The sequence below is a fragment of the Pteronotus mesoamericanus genome, unplaced genomic scaffold, assembly GCF_021234165.1.
Source record: "Pteronotus mesoamericanus isolate MK-2021 breed Mesoamerican mustached bat unplaced genomic scaffold, CSHL_Meso_final scaffold_1186, whole genome shotgun sequence".
Lineage (NCBI taxonomy): Eukaryota > Metazoa > Chordata > Mammalia > Chiroptera > Mormoopidae > Pteronotus > Pteronotus mesoamericanus.
In genome coordinates, this window is record NW_026555302.1 from 6,447,114 (window position 1) to 6,463,841 (window position 16,728).

Below are 16,728 nucleotides of genomic sequence, written 5' to 3' on the forward strand. Positions count from 1 at the left end.
CTCAGTACTTGCATCTATAAAAGTCTACTGGCCAACAGAAAGCTATAAAGTATTTTGCCAGCCTTTAAGAAAAAATATATTACAGTAATAATGTACTCAGATCAAATCATTTTAAAGTATATTGGATTGTGGTTATAGATGATAAGCAAAATGCTCATATTTAACAACATGTTTATTTTCGTCACTGTATGTAATGCATGCATTCATTTTTCTTCCCATACAAAATTATTTCTGATTCCACTCTGGAAATTCACTCTGGTATTAGAAATGGTCTATACTTTACATGGCTCCAACTCAAATAAAGTATGTGACCTGTTTGTTGCATCACTCTTTGAAAGTTTTTGCAGGTGTTTAGTGGTAATCATCCTAAAGTACATGGTTTTTCACACATATCATACTCGAAGATGCTGGCCCTTGAGCACAGGCATTTGTGTTTGAGCCCCGAGGTTGCCCTTTTCTGACTACGTGACCTTGAGAAAGTACCTCCAGCTGTTCTAGAGCTCAGTCTCTTCAACTGTAAACTAGAGGTAACAGCAGCTTCACAGGGTCTTGGTGAAAATTCAGTGAAAATGTGCATAAGCATTTAATGGTGTTTCTGGCTTATGGTAGGTTCCCAGGAAATACTGTTCCTTTCCTCCTAATTAAATTTATACCCACCCCTAACCAGTGTGGCTCAGTTGGTTGGGCGTCATCCCACAAAATGAAAGGTTACTGGTTTGATTCCCGGTCAGGGTATATGCCTGGGTTATAGGTTTGAACCTGCTTGAGGTGTGAATGAGAGGCAACTTATCAATGTCTCTCTCTCACATTGATGTTTCTCTCTTTTTCCTTGCCTTCCCCTCTATCTAAAAATAAATAAGTAAAATCTTCTAAGAAATTATAAATTTAGTACCCAGGTTACCTCTTTTTAAGGGGACATTGTTCTCTTTAGTTTCTTTATTTTGAAACTGAAAAAAGTCAAAGAATGCTGTCTTTTTGTTTTAAAAAATGAATAAATTATGTGCATTTTGCTAGTGCACAAAATGTTAATCATGACTTTGTTTCATCTAAGGATGTTCGTTTGTTTTCTGATCTTCTCCTTACCTCATTAGGACATGAAGGATCAGATGTCAGCTTCATCTGTGCAGGCATTAGCTGAAAGGAAAAACAGACAGGTGAGTAAACCTCTGAATATACAGTATCAAATCAAAGAAAACACACGGCTGGATACTGGAATTTTAAAATGCTAACACCGGGGTAACTTGCGCTCAAGCAGCAGCTCTGTGCATGCCGGTCCTGGAGGGAGGCTGGCAGGTCTGGTGAGAGGCCAGTCGCCAGTGCCCCAGCTCCACGGTCAGCTGTCCCTGCCCTGCCCTGCCTCCATCCCTCCCATCCTCTGCTTCTCTCCTCTGGGTTTCATAGGGCCCTGTGCTTACTCTTCCGGTCCTTACCACACAGCCATTTATTCTCCACCTGCTGGGCACATTCTGTGTGCCAGGCTCTGTTAAAGTCTGTAATTGCTTAGTTGCTTGTCTTTTTCTCTGCTGGACTCCAGGCTTCTTGAGAGTAAGGAGGGACTGTGTCATGGTTTTTTGTTTTTTTAAAAAAAATTTCTAGCTGTTATTAATGGCCTACCCCATAAAACTCACTAGATATTTCATGATTGAAATTTTATGAAATTTAAAATAAAATGAAAGACATCTGAGGTATCTTAAATGTGTTTGAATTTAGTGTGTTAAACCTTTCATCATTTTAAGTATTTTTGGAGATGAATCCAGTTTTTATTATTACAAATAAATTATGAAACCTAATAAATTTCAGAAACCAAAGCACAGATGTTGACACATCTAAAATAAGAGCTACAAGAGGGCAGTTCTTGAATTTAGGTAGATTTTTAAAATTAGACACTTTAATAGAAATTCCTTTCCAACAGATAAAATACAATCCTTTTTAGAAAATATACAACAGCCTCATACAAAACAGATTTGATTTAGATTTTATTCAGACTACATAAAGTTATCAGTAGTCCATTTAATAGACTCCTAACTGAAGAAATCAGCTTACTATTTTTAACTAACTAGGAATTAGGAATCAGTAGTTTATAATATAAATTCCTGCTTTACGCCTATGTGTTTGTTGACCCACTTAATTTTGAAAATAAATATAAAAGCTCAAAAAAGTAAAGGGGCTCTCCAAATATCACCTCCCTCAATTTTCCTGTTTTCTGTCACTGCGTTTCATTTTTCAAGTCATTGTTGGTCTTTTCCCTCCTGTCTACCTGCCTTGTGACAGTGAGGTAGGCAACACCTGTCCTTTGTTCCTCCTAATCTCTAGATAGTAGAATGAACAAATAAAATGTGCACTTACACATTGTCTTTCCACATGTGGTTTGGGATTGTGTTTTGGGCGGTGAGTGAAGTGTTTTGGAGTCACAAATCGGCAAGGAACAGCAGGGCCAGGGTTCTCTTGAGCGCTCAAGTGGGCAGGGTCCCCCACCGCCTCGTGCCAGTACCCGGTGCTGTGCTACTCGCTGCCTCGCTCTGGCACCTATGCCCTGACTGGTCTTCCAGTTCTCTGGGCCCTGTCTCCATCTTCTTTCCCATAGAACAGATTCTTGGAGTTCAGACTGATGAAATCTAAGCTACTTCACAATACCGCGTGGCACATGTCCAGTGTCCACGTAAGTGCAGCGCATCAATAAGCTAGGAAAAGTAGCCCACACTCTGGCTCTAGGTGCACGCAAGGCCCCCGGGGAGCCCAGTTCTCTGTTCATAGCCTACCAATGCACTATAGCCTTTTTTCTGACCTTGAAAAACGACCCCTGGGCCCCACAGAGGTACTTAGAGCCTTTGTATCAGAACCAGCAGATGTTTTAAATCTTGACCCAAAACCAGTTCTGGGCAGAGCCATCAACAAGACCCCTTCGTCGACTTTATACCTGAGACAGGCACCATCCAGCCTCTTAATTAGAGGAAGTTAGCGCCGGTCCTGAGGGGCTATTGGAGGACTTTTCAGACAGAGAACCAGGTAATCAGGCTTTTAACAGTTTCAGAGATAAAAAGTGGTGAGAAGATATGGCAACTCCAGAAGGAAAAAGAATCTGCACCCCCAGCAGGTTCTGGTTCTTTGTGCAGGGCTGGTGTGAGCAGTTACTTTGACCAACTGGTCAGAAGAGCTCGCAGGGACCCAGCCAGCCAGCTGCCTAGACCGAGCACTCACCCTCCTGACTGGCCTCGCATGTACAGGAGACACTCCCAAATGTATCGTGACTACAAACCTCGGATTCCTATTGGGGAAGCTGACCCTGGCATCCGGGGTGGGGACCCTGGTGGCAACACTGAATTCAGGGCCGGTGCCCGCCTAGGGAATTAGGGTCAGTCAGGCGCCCATTGTGGCTATAACTACCTGGTCCAGCTCCCCAGTTCTCAGTCTGTGAAGCCTGTAGCGTTTTAGTTCAACGGACGGGCACTGGAATTTATTCGTGGGTTAAATTGAACAGACATGGATGGTTCCTGCGCCTTCTGTTTGTGAGACTATGATTTAGATTCTTGTCATTCGAGAACAACCCCCTCCCCCTCTTCCCCCGCCAAAAAACCCAAATACCTCTTGGACCATAAGACCTGTGGAATCAGCCAGACCAGAGCCTGTGGGTCTCTGGTGAACTTCCGAGGGTGCCAGGCAGAGCTGGCCTGGAGAAAAGTGCTTTTAGATTGTAAGCTGTGTGCAGATGGGTGTTTGAGACTTACTTCGACCTTTATCTGCATTTCAATGGGAGGAAACCTGTCTTCGAGTCCCAGGGAGAGGGGGAGAGCGAGCCCGCCCTCGTTAACATTCCTTGGGTCGGACCACAGGCGCCACCCCACCCCACTACCGTAGGCGGCCCGGGGGCGGGGGCGGGCGGGGGGTAGATGGTGAGCGCTGTGAGGACTCTGTCGCTCTAATGGAGCACATATCCAAGGCCTTAACCGTGCGTTTCCCCTTCCCCCATCCCGCTCCTGCAGGCCCTGCTGGGAGACAGCGGCGGCCAGAGCTGGAGCACCGGAACCCCGGATAAATACGCGCGCCTGGACCACGAGCTTCAGTTAGCCAACTCCCACTTCATCGAGGAGCAGCAGGCTCAGCAACAGGTACTGGGCACCGCCTGTGCGGACAGGTGCGGAGGCAGGCGCCTTCCCGGTCCTGCCAGCCGGGGGCTCTGTTGCTGATGACAGGCAGGCTGGCCCAGAGTGCGCCCGCGCGGACCTGTGTAACGAGTGCACATGCGAAGGGTTTCCAAAGCCAGAGGCGCGCGATTGTTCCCCAAGAGCTGGGCTTATTTAGGCCTCTTAGGAGGATGGGCTGTACCTCTGAAACAGACAGGGCTACTGGCTTAAAAACAAAGACAAACAAAAGGGCCCTCTGCCCCAACCCCCACCATATACTGTTTTTTGTTCATTTTTAAAAAGGCACACTTTCAGAAAAATTGAGTCCTGGTTTTTTTCATTGAAAATCATTGTTGGTCTCATTATATATAAAAATGATTGCTTTAGTGGAAGTGAAGGGTAGAAGGAAAGGGAGATTATGTTTGTGGTGGTGTTTTGATGTGTATTATAGTGAAAAAAGGAAGCTAATAATAATATATCTGAGGATTTGAAGATTATCTACCCATTGAAGCTGTTGGTTCTTAAATATTATATTTTATGTGTTTTATATAGGTTATATATTTTTTCCAATAGCATGTTTGCTTAACCAGCTGTCTGCCTAAATTGCTATTAACCAAACTTTTTTTAAAATACAAAGTGAGGAGGCTACCACACAATTAAACATTTATCACTTAGCAGTTGTCCTTGAGGCAACTTACTGCCCCAGGGCCTCCCCTGGCTTGTCCTTGAGGAGGGAGGAAAGGACTGTGTGTGTGTGCAGTTTTCCCAGAGACTTGCCAGCCTCCCTGTCTTTGAGTCTGCTGTGGACTGAGACCTTGACCCTGGTGGAGGGCTTCCTCTTCCTGGCAATGCCCATGGCTCACCGGTCACTGCGCAGGTGCCTTTGGCCATTGTCTGCTCCCGTGCTGGACTCCAGCCAACCAGAGTAAGTCTCTCTTGGTGGTTTTAAGACCGGCTGACTGCTCACAAGCTGGATCAGCAGGAGGTATCAGGAGCTTCACAATTCAGCCTTTTGAGCAGTGTGTTCTTGAAGGCAACGATCTGGTCCTTTGATTTCTGGGCTTTGCTTCTGAATGTGAATTGTCCCAAGTTGGCAAAGAAGCTAGCAGCTGCCAGAGTGCTGGGCCTGGGACCAGGTGAGATGGAGTTTAATTGCTTCTTTCCCGCTTCTCTGGCACCAGCTGATTGTGGAGCAGCAGGACGAGCAGTTGGAGCTGGTCTCTGGCAGCATCGGGGTGCTGAAGAACATGTCCCAGCGCATCGGAGGGGAGCTGGAGGAGCAGGCAGTGTGAGTCCGAGGCGCCCCTCTCAGGCCGTGCAATTGAGGGCAGGAGCCATTGTACGGGACCCCAGCGAGCCTGACAGTTACATGACTGGTGAACCCCAGAACTATTTTCTTTATAACTACATTTTTATTGTGTTTTACAGACTAGCCTCTCCAAGAAAAGCAAATTATCAGTTAAAATATTTAACAGGGTTTAGGCAGTCATGATTATTATTATTTTCAACACCTGCAAAAACAGATACAGATCCCTCTGAGCAGGTACTTGAAGTGTCGGTATGGATGGGACTGTGACGCAGATATGGCTGTGTAACCCCTGTGGAGACCTGTGTCTTGCAGAGGGTAGGGTGTGAGTGACCTTTATCACCCTATGACTGTCCCACCACATCAAACAAAATTTTTTGCTTTGCATCTTAAATTTCAGCTTTAGGAGAAAAACTTAAAAATTTAACTCCGATTAATAAAAAATCTTCCCCATCAAAAATCAAAAGTAAAAACACACAGGGGAATATAGCTGGGTCTATTTGTTTATCCTTAACCACAATCCTTTTAAACTCTGAAGTATGACACCAAAACCAGCAATTCTAAAATGCTACCACACAATACCTTTACCATTTTACAATTTTTTTTTCTGGAAAAAAAGAAAAGACAGTCCACTAGGATATATCAGAAAGTCTCCTAACCCACTTTGTGTTCAGTGCTATCCATTCATTATTAAAAATTCAGACTGGGCGCCTGCTCCGGGAGGCACTGGGCGCTTACTGGTGGAGGAGTGAACAGAACAGTCAGTGTGTCTGCCCTCAAGAGTCTCTACCATTTACTGGGTGGACTGGACCTGATATAAATGAATGCAAGTCACCATATACCAGTCGTGGCGGAGGAGAGGGCAGGCTGCTGATGGGCAAGTTCCTGGTGCCTGGAGGGCTCTAACTTAGCCCCAGCACATGGTTTTCTCTGCAGAAACACTCAGATGTTTGACTGTGGGGACTGCCCCAGGCCCTGCTAAGGATGTTGGCTAATATATGGCACATTAAGATGTAGTACCTTTTTTAAATTCCAAAAATTCTGAATTCAAAAACATATCTGTGCCAAGGATGTCAGATATAGATTGGGGGCTTGAATCCCAGTGCTGCCTGTCTCGTGTTTGCTAAAACCAAGGCCCATATCCTGATTTAATTCCATGACCAACGCATCACCAAGGCTTCAGGTTTACCAGCTGCCTTCTACATCTGCTTCCCTTTCTAGTATGTTGGATGATTTCTCCCATGAGTTGGAGAGCACTCAGTCTCGGCTGGACAATGTGATGAAGAAACTTGCGAAAGTGTCTCACATGACCAGTGGTATGTATGGTGTTTAAGGGATGAGAATTCTCACTTAATTCTGGGAACAGTCTTGGGGGGGTTTTGGGACGGTATACCTGTTCACATCCCTTTCCTGTGACACATTTTTCCACAAGTGGTTGGTAGCTTTTCTCCTGGTGGAGCAACTTTCTTTGCAAGTACAAAATCCTTTTTTTATTTTATTTTTTCCCTATTTTTCTTGCCAAAATAGGGCACTTTAAAATAATTAAGAAGCCGGTTGCTGTTTCTCCTAGACTGACTTCATTGAAAGAAAAGCCCCTACCGTTTCACAATAAGGTGCCCTTGCAGATCTAACTTAAATCCACAGTGAAATATTCCAGCAAATTTGCACCAGGGTGGGGATAAAGTAATATTTTTCAAATTATACTCACTCTAGCAGACGACGTGTTCTAGTGAAGTCTGTTTTTTGATTACTACAATCTATCTCCCCTATTATGTGAGAAATAACCTCTTAAATTGAAGAAAATCCAGTATTTCTTTTTCTCTTTACTTGGTGGAGGTGGCTTGGTGAAAGGAGGAACTGAGATTGGCCTTGAAGTAAATGAAGTGTCCTTGAACCTTAGCACCCCTCCCCCATGAGAACGTCCTGTTTCTTGACACCTTTTTCTGTTGGTTTCCCCTTCAGGTACATGTTAGAGTCTAATAGCTTAGCTGTTTGAGAAAAGATTTAAATATACATATGTATGTTTGCTTTTCAGTAGTTTAACTCATAGTCCAGTTACACGAACAGTTCTCTGGGGCTCAGTATCTCGTTGATTAAAAAGTAGGGTGATGCCTGCCTCTCAAGGTGGCGGTAAGGACTCACTGAAATAGTAATAATTAGTGTGCAAGTGTTTAATGTGTCTCCCATGTATTAGCATTTAGTGTTTGTTTTTAAAAAGTCATAAGACAGGCAGAAGATGGCCCTAAGGGATGATGACCTGTTAGATCCAAAACGAAGGGAAGCTCCTAGCAAGGCCTATTTCCTACTCTCTTTCTAGGATTAATATACACATGCTTCTAGCAGGCTAGTCATTGCTTAAAGCGGGCACCAGCTTAGTTCACCTTTGACACTTTGAGAGAAAGGTTTGCAAAGTCATCTGATTCCCTCTGTTCTCTCCTCTTCCACCCCCACCCTTCTGCTTTAACGAAGTATTATATTACAATTTTAAACACCAGGCCTCTCACTAGTGTATGTATTAGTCGCAAAGTCAAGTAGCTACTTCAGCACCAGTTTTGTTTGGGGAAGAGCAATTGAACAAAGATGCACTGTGTCTTTGCTTCCCAGCATTCCGGGTATGAATAATTTAGAAAAGTACTTGCATTGTGATAAGCTGTCCAATGTGTATAAATAGCACTGAAACTTGCTTATGCTTTATTCTACTTTCTCCAGAAAGAAAGGTTTGGGGAGCACAGTAAGAACTTTAGTTATATTTGTCTAGGAAAGGGAGCCAGGAAACAGAGTACTTGGCCTGAAAGGCCCTTCAGTTTGGAGAGGTTGCCTGTGGTTTTCACTTTCATCTTTGCTCCCCAATAAAGATTGTTTGGGGCTTCCTGCTTGGTGGGGTCTGCTTCAGTTTGCAGACAAGGCAATCTGTCTCTGTCCTCCATAGCTTTTGGGAAAGTTTACTTACAGAAAGCCACACTGAAGTTTGACTAGGCAGTAACTGAGCACACGGTCCCTGTCTCCTGAGATGCAAGGCATCGGCTCTGCAGTAGCCACTGGCTTTGCGGGCAGAGATCAGCCAAAACCCCACACTTACTTTTTTGAATTACCCGAGAGAGACACTATCTTGTCATTCTCCTACCCAAAGTATATCCTTTTTGAGTAGGTATCAAGGTTTACTTCCCCTCACCAGAAATTCCATTGTTCATCTTTTCTCTTTAGGGGAGGAAAATGTTTGAGGGGAAAAAAACTACCACTGGAGGTTCCTTTGTTCTCCTGCGCCCTGACACAGGGCTTGAGCTTGCAGGAAGCTGGTTAGGACTCTACTTGGTCACAACAGCCTTTGTGGTTAGGCCCCACCCCTTCTCCCAGAAGTCAGCTGCTCCCTGGGGTTACCTAGTTCATGTTGCCTAGAAGCAACTTACCACATCAAAGGAAAATGGCTTTAAAAGAGCATTCCTGGGTTGTGCTAGCTTGCACATGGACGTTCTCCATGAGGAAAACACCTATTTAAGGCAATCCCAGAAGCGAAAGTGCTGGCAGGTGGGGAGGGGGTTGGTAGAGGCTAACTGAAAGCCAAAAGGTGGAGAGCTGGTTCAGTGTTGGAAATCTAGTTCTGAAAATGGCAGGGTGCCTGGGCCGGGGGAGAAGTACAGGAATCAGGTGTGAGATGGGGGCGGGGCGGTTAGGAAGCAATTACCTGGACTGTTTTGTCCTGGAAGAATACGGACTATTTTCAATGACAGTGGTTTTGAATTATTGCAAACATCTTTACATAGGTGAGAGAATGTTCGGTACTGTAGTTTTCTGGACCACTGCAGTGAGAGTTAAACAGATTACACACAGCACCAGGGGTAGGCCCACGCTGCCGGCCTTGGAATAGTTCTCCTTCAGAAAAGGGCCCTGTGGACGTGGGTCTTTGCCCTCGTCACAGCTTGGAAGTCAGTTTCTAGTGTGTCTTGAGGCAGAGCCAAGAGGTATTTGCTTTCCTTATATCATTTAGTGGAAGTTGTATTGGCTGCTTTTAAGGTTTTGCTCTCCAGGACATTTAAGTAATTTTTTAAAAGTTCACATTTTGTGGACTTTGCGTTGCCTTGTGGAAAGTTTTATGGTCTGTTTTCCTAGATCATAACCTTTTGGTAATGTGATTCTCAGTAGCCACGGTGAGCTAAAATCTGTAGGCTTTCAAGTAAACTTCTGATGAATCAGTATTTGTTTATAGTTCTATTTCAATGAAACTCCTCTTTCTAGCAGTTAACCTACATTTTCCTAGGATAGCGGAAGTTTTTTCCATCAGTCTGACCTTCTGTGGAAAATGGCAGGGCTCATCCATGGCTACCTGCTTTCTATGCGCACCCCAGCTCAGGGACCGTCCTGAGGAGGACAGCACCCTGTGCCCTCAGAATGGGCGCGAGGGTGTTCTTGCCTGGCTCCGTCTCACAGCGGCCCGGTGAGGCAACTGTGCTGGAGTTAGGGTGGCGTCAGTCCGGATTTGGGCTGGAGCTGGGATTCCCCCGGGGGCCTGCTCTGTCCCTCAGGGCCTCCTTGCTGTCCACCATTTAGATGGACTCTAGCCACCTTCTTTCCTATGCCTTTTCTAAATTGTTGGTGGGGCAGAAAGTTTCAGAGAAGACCGTTCACCTTCACTGAGAGAGAACCTGTGCAAGTTACTTAAACACAGTCAACCGGTTAAGCAGTCTTCTTTCCTGACCAGATATGGTAACATGAATGCTTGGGAGCCTGGGAGCTCGCTTTTTCAGCTCTTTAATGAAGTGACCAGCAGTGGCTTTCATCCCCTTTCCATCCTCCAATAGTGCTCTGAGAACAGGACAGGATTATTGCTGAATGAAATGATTTGACCTCAGTGGGGGATTAAAGCAGATGGGCTTTGATCCGTAAGGCCAGGGCCACCTCCTTTTCCACGGACGCAGTAAGCGCCGGCAGAAAGCTGAGCCACAGGTTTTAATTAAGGACCTGAGGCAGGAAGCACCTTCTTATGACAGGGCAGATGGCAGTGCAGTGCAGTGCAGGCCAGAGCAGCACTGGAGGCCCAGGCGCCTGGGCAGGTTCAGGAGCCTCTCTGCCCCCATCATTTGCACGTTCTGTCCCTTTCCCGCTTCAAGGGGTGGCCTTAGGTTTCATGTTTCATGTGACTGTGTCTTGGGGAAGGTCGAGTCCTGAGCGCTAACCCCCGTGTCCTGCCCCGCAGATCGGCGCCAGTGGTGCGCCATAGCCATCCTCTTTGTGGTCCTGCTGGTTGTGCTGGTCCTCTTCTTAGTGCTGTGACGGCCCAGGACCCAGGAGGAAGACGCGCAGCCCGCCCTGTGCCGGCTCTCACCTTCCTCTCTTGAAAACACGGCCCGCGCTGACTTTCTCTTTGTGACCCACCATTGAGGCAGCTCCTCCGTCCCAGCGCTGGAGGGACCGGTGGGAAGAGGACATAACAAATGCACACTCCTGGCGCCACCTGTCCTATCCTGAGGACAACTCACCACGGCTTTGCCTCCTGGACCTCATTCCCCATGGGGGGTCTCTGAGGAATCCAGAAAAATTCAGACTCAGCTAGTGTTCGCTGTTGCCCGTTCCATCCCTCCTCAGCGGCTTTTTCCTCCTCAGACCCTCTCCCTGCTCAGACAGCAGCCACTGTCCCTTCCGGAAGGACCCTGTCAGGAATGGGGCTCCTCGGTCCACTCTGCTGCCCCGAGAGCTGGTCATTACAGGGCCAGAAGGCCCAGAAGCAGTTTGTGACAGAAGATGCAATGGTTCCTTTTTCAGGGATAAGTGCAGGGATCAGATTGCTTTTCCAGGCATATCTTTTTGTGGTGAGTAACTAATGGAAAACAAGGAAAAGCACTGGGCTTTGGGAACGCTAACTGGTGTCTTGCAGGAAGGGGAGCGTAACCCTGAGTGTGCACAGCTGAGCAAAGGGTGGGCAAGGTCCTGGGAGGTCACAGCCTGGCTGAATTCAGGTGGCTGTCCTACAGCCTCCCCCTACCCTGCCCCAGAGGTGTAACTTGTATTTTTAGGGTGACCCTTAATCTGTGGCTGCTGAGCGGCCCACCTGAATGGATTCAGACCCTGTGGCACTCTGCCTTGTTGGGATGGGGTTGGGAATGGGTAGCACACAAGTTACATGTAGTCGGAAACTGTAATGGCAGCAAAAGTTTGTTCTGGACCAGGCTGTTCCTGCCTTGTAATGGCAAAGAAGGTAGGTGATGAACTGGTTTCCTTGCCTCCCCAAGCCCCCCCATAAGATGACAACCCGATTTTTATCTCCATTTAAATCACTGAGCCGATCCAAATTTAAATAACAGATGCTTCAGTTGAGTTTTCGTTGCTGAAACACTCAAGTTGAAGCTTCTGGTGACTTAGTGAATGCTTCCACGTGCACATGTATATAGCATATTTTTATACGCCCCCTGATGAATAGCCTAATATCAAAGCAGCAGCTGAGCTGTGTCAGAGCCTGGCGGCCACGGCTACATCTTCACTGTCATCCTTTGCACGTGGAAAGCACAGCAACATCCAGGTAGAGTCCTAGCTTTGACTTATGTTTTGGGGTCCATTCCTAACTTTTAAAACTTTTGTTTTGTATTTCTTGGTTTTTGTTTTGGGCTTTTTTCCCCTTATTTTTTGTGATTCACAATGATGTACTTGCCCAGCTAACTTTTGGACTGCACTTTTTAATAAATGTTTGTAACAATTTTTAAAGAAGGGTATTTTCTCATGTTTAGGATCATGGCAGGTGAGGCGCTGCACACGCCTATGAAAGCTAAAAGTAGATTTATAAAACTGAAAGGGTCATTGACATCCATGTTTACACTCAACACTATTTGATTTATGATATTCTCAAGTTAGCAAAAAAAGGTGATTATTACAAAGGGCTTCAGATGTAGGGTAGTAGGGTACTAGATTATTTGTTTCGCAAAGTTGAGATTTATTCAAATAGTCTGTGAACTTAGACCAGGGATGGTCCTTGGATTTGCATCTAAACGTATAAGTCTTTGTTAAAACTTTGTTAAAACGTGGACCTTGTCTTAGTACTCTCGCCCACACTCCATGTTACATGAAGCAACTGGGTTCCGAACTACGCGACTGCCCCATTTCCAAGCCATGCTGTTGTCTTGCTCTTACCAGGCATACTGTGCCCTGCAGAACTGTCATGTGCGTCAGGAGGGCTTGTTGGGAACACGCCTGATGCTTAATGAATAGATACTCCCCTGACTGACTTCAGGGACCAAGTTTTGTGACCCTGAGGCTTAATTACTCAACATTTGGAGATATTTAGAGTTGGCAGGCCGACCCCACCGATTTCAGGTGTTAGCTACACAGTGGCCATTGTAAACCAGACTCACAGGCAGAAGCTGAACAGAGCAATATTTAGAAAGAGAACATTTATGAAAATGTGAGCACTAGGCGCACCCTCCCTATAGGGCCACTGGAGCCCACAGCTTGAAGGAGCCACTCTTTGGCAGCTGCCTCTTCAGGAATTCCTGGAGCTGGCTCTGCCCCAGACATCATTCCTCGCCCCACTGGCTTGATGCTGGGCCTGAGCCTGTTGGACCCGGACTGGGCTCTCACTACAAACAAGTGGTCATTTGAAGGCCTTCCCCTTGGCCTTCAAACTGGCAATCCAAGAGAACACACCAGGGACTCAGGTGAGGGTCAGGCTGCTGGACGCACATCCTGGAGCAGAGGTGGGCTCCTTTTTTTCCCTTCAGCCCTCACACCTCTCCCCATATCCATCACCTAAAGAGTGGCAGGATGAGATGGGTAACAGACAACACTCAATTTATGTTTATTGGAAGAACATTTCACTAACCAACTGACTTGGAGATAGAGTAGGAGTGAACCATGGAGTCTGCCAAGGTGGGAACCCAACTGAAAAAGTAAAACACCCTTGGTTTTTAGTCTAACGTTTGAGCTCGACTTTGTGTGAGCTGAACAACCGCAGGGCTCCCTGTGTGCTCCTACGGCGTGGCAGTTGTGTTACATGAGGCTCTTCACGCTGGAGCCCAAGGGGGAGAAACTTGGTAACTTGCCCATTATTCTCTGCTTTTAGCCAGAGTTAGACAGACTGATGGGTTTGGGAGCCAACGACTTGGCAACTTCCCGTCCTTCTCACCTCGTGAGATTAAGGGCTGTGAAGAGAAATCCAGCCTAACTCCAAGAGAAATCTGTCTCTGTTAAGTGTGGTGCCTTCTGTATGTGAAAGGGGCAGCGCCAGGATTCTTCTTCTGGTAATTTTCCTGGCTGTAAAGTGAGACCGTGAGCTTTCCAGATAATTCATAGCACTGGAAGATCTAAAAACTGAATGATAGAAATGAGTTGCTTTTCCACTCTGTGGACTTTGGACTATGTGGCATTGCCTTGTAAATGGCAGGACAGATTTATAAACAACACAACATTCAGACTGCTTGGACAGCCGAAGTTCTAACTATGGAACGCACTTCCTTTAATTCTCCCTCCTGTCTTCCTCTCACCGCTGTTTCTTTCCCTCCCAGGTATTTTAAGAATAATTTTTCCCCCCCCCTTAAAGAGTGTTCTTTGTTCATGAAGAGCAGAGAGAAGGTGAAACCAAAAGGTTTGCAGACTTGGAGCCCCCAAACCCCTCTGCGCTGTCCCTGACCGAGGGCAGTTCTCCAAGACAGTGCTCCGTGGGAAGGTCCTGTGAGGTTGTCAGAGGCTCCTCCCAGGGCCCTGTGTCTGGGGGAGGGCAGCTGTGTCACCTGGCTGGCATGACAAGAGGGGTCTTTCTGTAATGGACAGCCCCCAGCTTTCACAAAATACATGCTTATGCTTGAAATAAGGAGGCCCTGTTCTCGCAAGGCCCACCTCCGTCTGTCGTTCTCACTGTGTTTATGTGATAGCGCTCCCTGGGAAGCTGCTGTCCAGGGTCAAGTCCAGAAACCAGGAGAGTAGAGAACAGCCCTCCTGTGACCCTCCTGGAGCTGGGGCTGAAGCTCCAAACCAGCTGACTCCTGGGGTTTGTGTCTCTAACAGCAGTAGGCTCAGTGAACTCGATCACTTAGTTCAGTCTCGTTTTAAAGATGAAACAGTTACAGCTCCCCCAACAGACACGGGAGTCATCTGATGCATTGCACCCTGACCCTGGCCCAGGGGCCCTCACACTCTGGGACAAGCGGGCCTCACTAACATGACTTAAGGTCGGCTGGTTGTAATTTGTCACGGTCACCCCAGCTGTTTGTTGCATTTTGCTGTTGGACAAACACTAAAGCTCTGACAGTGACGGGGGCACCTTGGTCATGTTGCTGCCACCTACATGTATTTGGGAGTTCTCTGCATTATAGTCTCTTTCTTTACTGATACAGATATGTGGGGAGGTGAGGAAGAAAGAACAGTAACTTGTTTCCCTCTGATGTAAGCTCTCGCATTCGTGTTTTCCTTCTGACGTGACCTTTGCCCTTCCCCGAGGCTGTGGCACGGGAGCCACGCTTAGGCCACCCATCACCTGCCCTACTGTTTGGCTTTCGCACAAAGGACAGTTCATGGACTGGGTTTTTCAGCTGCAGCCAGATCCTTGTGAGGAAGTGTGCTTTACCATATTTTTTTAAGGTTATGAGTTTTCAAACCTGGAAACCACTTGATTATTTAGGTGTTAGATATAAGAGCACCCAGCTTCATTGTTCTCTGATCACAGCTCTCCTCGCCCTGGCAGCATTCCAGCCAAGCTTTCTGTCAGCCCCAGGGTGGGGCCAGGTTCAAGGTGGTTCTTCCCTGCTCTGCAGGAAGTAGGTTCAGCTGAGAACCACTACTGGATGGCAATTTCGGCCCTGCAGATAAGGTCTGTCCTGGGAGAGGCAGGTGTCCCAATCCTCAGGAAAATACAGTGTGCTCTGTCATCTGTGCGGGGTGAGGAGAAGCCAGCCAGGTGTCCCTAATAAGTTACTGGACCTGCTTGTATGGTAAATGCCACATGATTGCTTCCCAACTGGCCCAGGCTGGGAGAATGCCCAGCGGGAGGGGCAGCCTCGAAACCGGGGAAGGGCCAAAGAAAGCAAGCTGTAAGCAATTATGGATTCATTTTCTTCTAAGTGGAAATATGGTTTTACTGGCTCATTTGTTATTAGAAATTAGTATAATTTAAACATCGAATGTGTAATACACGGCAATACTCAGCAGGACTGAACTGTCATATTTTTCTTCCAAGAATAAATAACCTCATAGCGTTTCTTTTTAAATAACTAGAAGGTACAAACTAAAGGGAGATCAAGGATTGGGAGTGGAAATGCCTCAGTGATTTCCAGACGGTGCTTCCCCTTGTCTCCAACCCCCAGGAGATTGCTGGAGCCCTGGTGCCCCAAGTTTACAGCCCTCATCATAGGTAGATAGATCTTGCCCCTCCACACAGTGGGTCTCCGGGTGTGCTGTGGGACCCCGCAGCAGCGCATCCCCCGGGAACTTGTTAGAAATGCAGTTTCCCAGGCCCTCCTGATCTGCGGAATCCCAGAGAGGGGTCAGGTCAGCAGGCTGAGTTTAGCAAGCCGCTCAGGAGAACCTGAGTCCCACCCCAGTTTGAGAACCACTGCTACTGCATTGTGGAATTTAGGCCACAGTAAACCGTTCCTGCAAAATAAAGCATATTCCACAGCGTTTGTTGTGATCCTGGCATTAAACAAAATTTGATGACACTATAAACTGGAAAAGTGTTTTTAAATACTGTGTGAAATAAAACTTAAACTAGCTGTCCTTTAAAGTGATATTTTTACACCCTGAAATCTATCAGTAATGTTTTTTCTTCTGCTCTTGAAATCATGTTACAACTGTATAAAGAATACTATTCAGTATTAAAGAGAAATGGAGAGACCATGAGCTTCGTCCTGGGTTGTTTTTCTTTCTTCTTTTTTTAAGCTTGGTTGGTTTCTGTTTTTGTTCTTTTTACATCTAAACATGGCCTCCACCTGCCTAGTGCCCCACTGCTAAATACGGACATGTGCACACACCTGAGGCAGGAAAGCCTGTAGCTGCTAGAGCCAAACGCTGAGCTATGCTTTCTCTGGCTGAGCTGGTCATATGGATTCTTAAGTCCCCAAATAACCATACTATGTACTCATAATATTATACAGCAGAGTTTCATCTGGGACTAGGACTCTGGGGGAATGGAGAGACTAGAACCCAAAAGGAAGTGAGTCCTTTAGTCCTGCCCCCTCCCCCCGCCCTGGTGAAGTGCTGGGAGACAACACTGGCCACTCAAGTGTGTAGCTGGAAGTGCCTGCCCTCAGCTCTGTGTGAGACAATGCCAGGAGGCTGCCTACATAAGCTCCCCTAACGGCAGGGGTCTGCAGTCCATTGGCCTTG

The 16,728-nt window shown here is 46.6% G+C and overlaps 1 protein-coding gene across 2 annotated transcripts in view; it reads left to right on the plus strand.

The window, feature by feature from the left end:
* Positions 1-16,220, plus strand: part of STX6 (syntaxin 6) — a 29,270-nt gene extending 13,050 nt beyond the window's left edge. The window contains exons 4-8 of one of the 2 annotated variants that reach the window (XM_054587692.1): positions 1,092-1,154; positions 3,981-4,106; positions 5,303-5,409; positions 6,649-6,743; positions 10,619-16,220. In XM_054587692.1, coding sequence (XP_054443667.1) covers positions 1,092-1,154; positions 3,981-4,106; positions 5,303-5,409; positions 6,649-6,743; positions 10,619-10,695 — 468 coding nt within the window. In that variant the 3' untranslated portion in view covers positions 10,696-16,220. The remainder of the gene's footprint in view (positions 1-1,091; positions 1,155-3,980; positions 4,107-5,302; positions 5,410-6,648; positions 6,744-10,618) is intronic. The other variant, XM_054587693.1, reaches the window with a different exon arrangement.
* Positions 16,221-16,728: the final 508 nt, after the last annotated feature.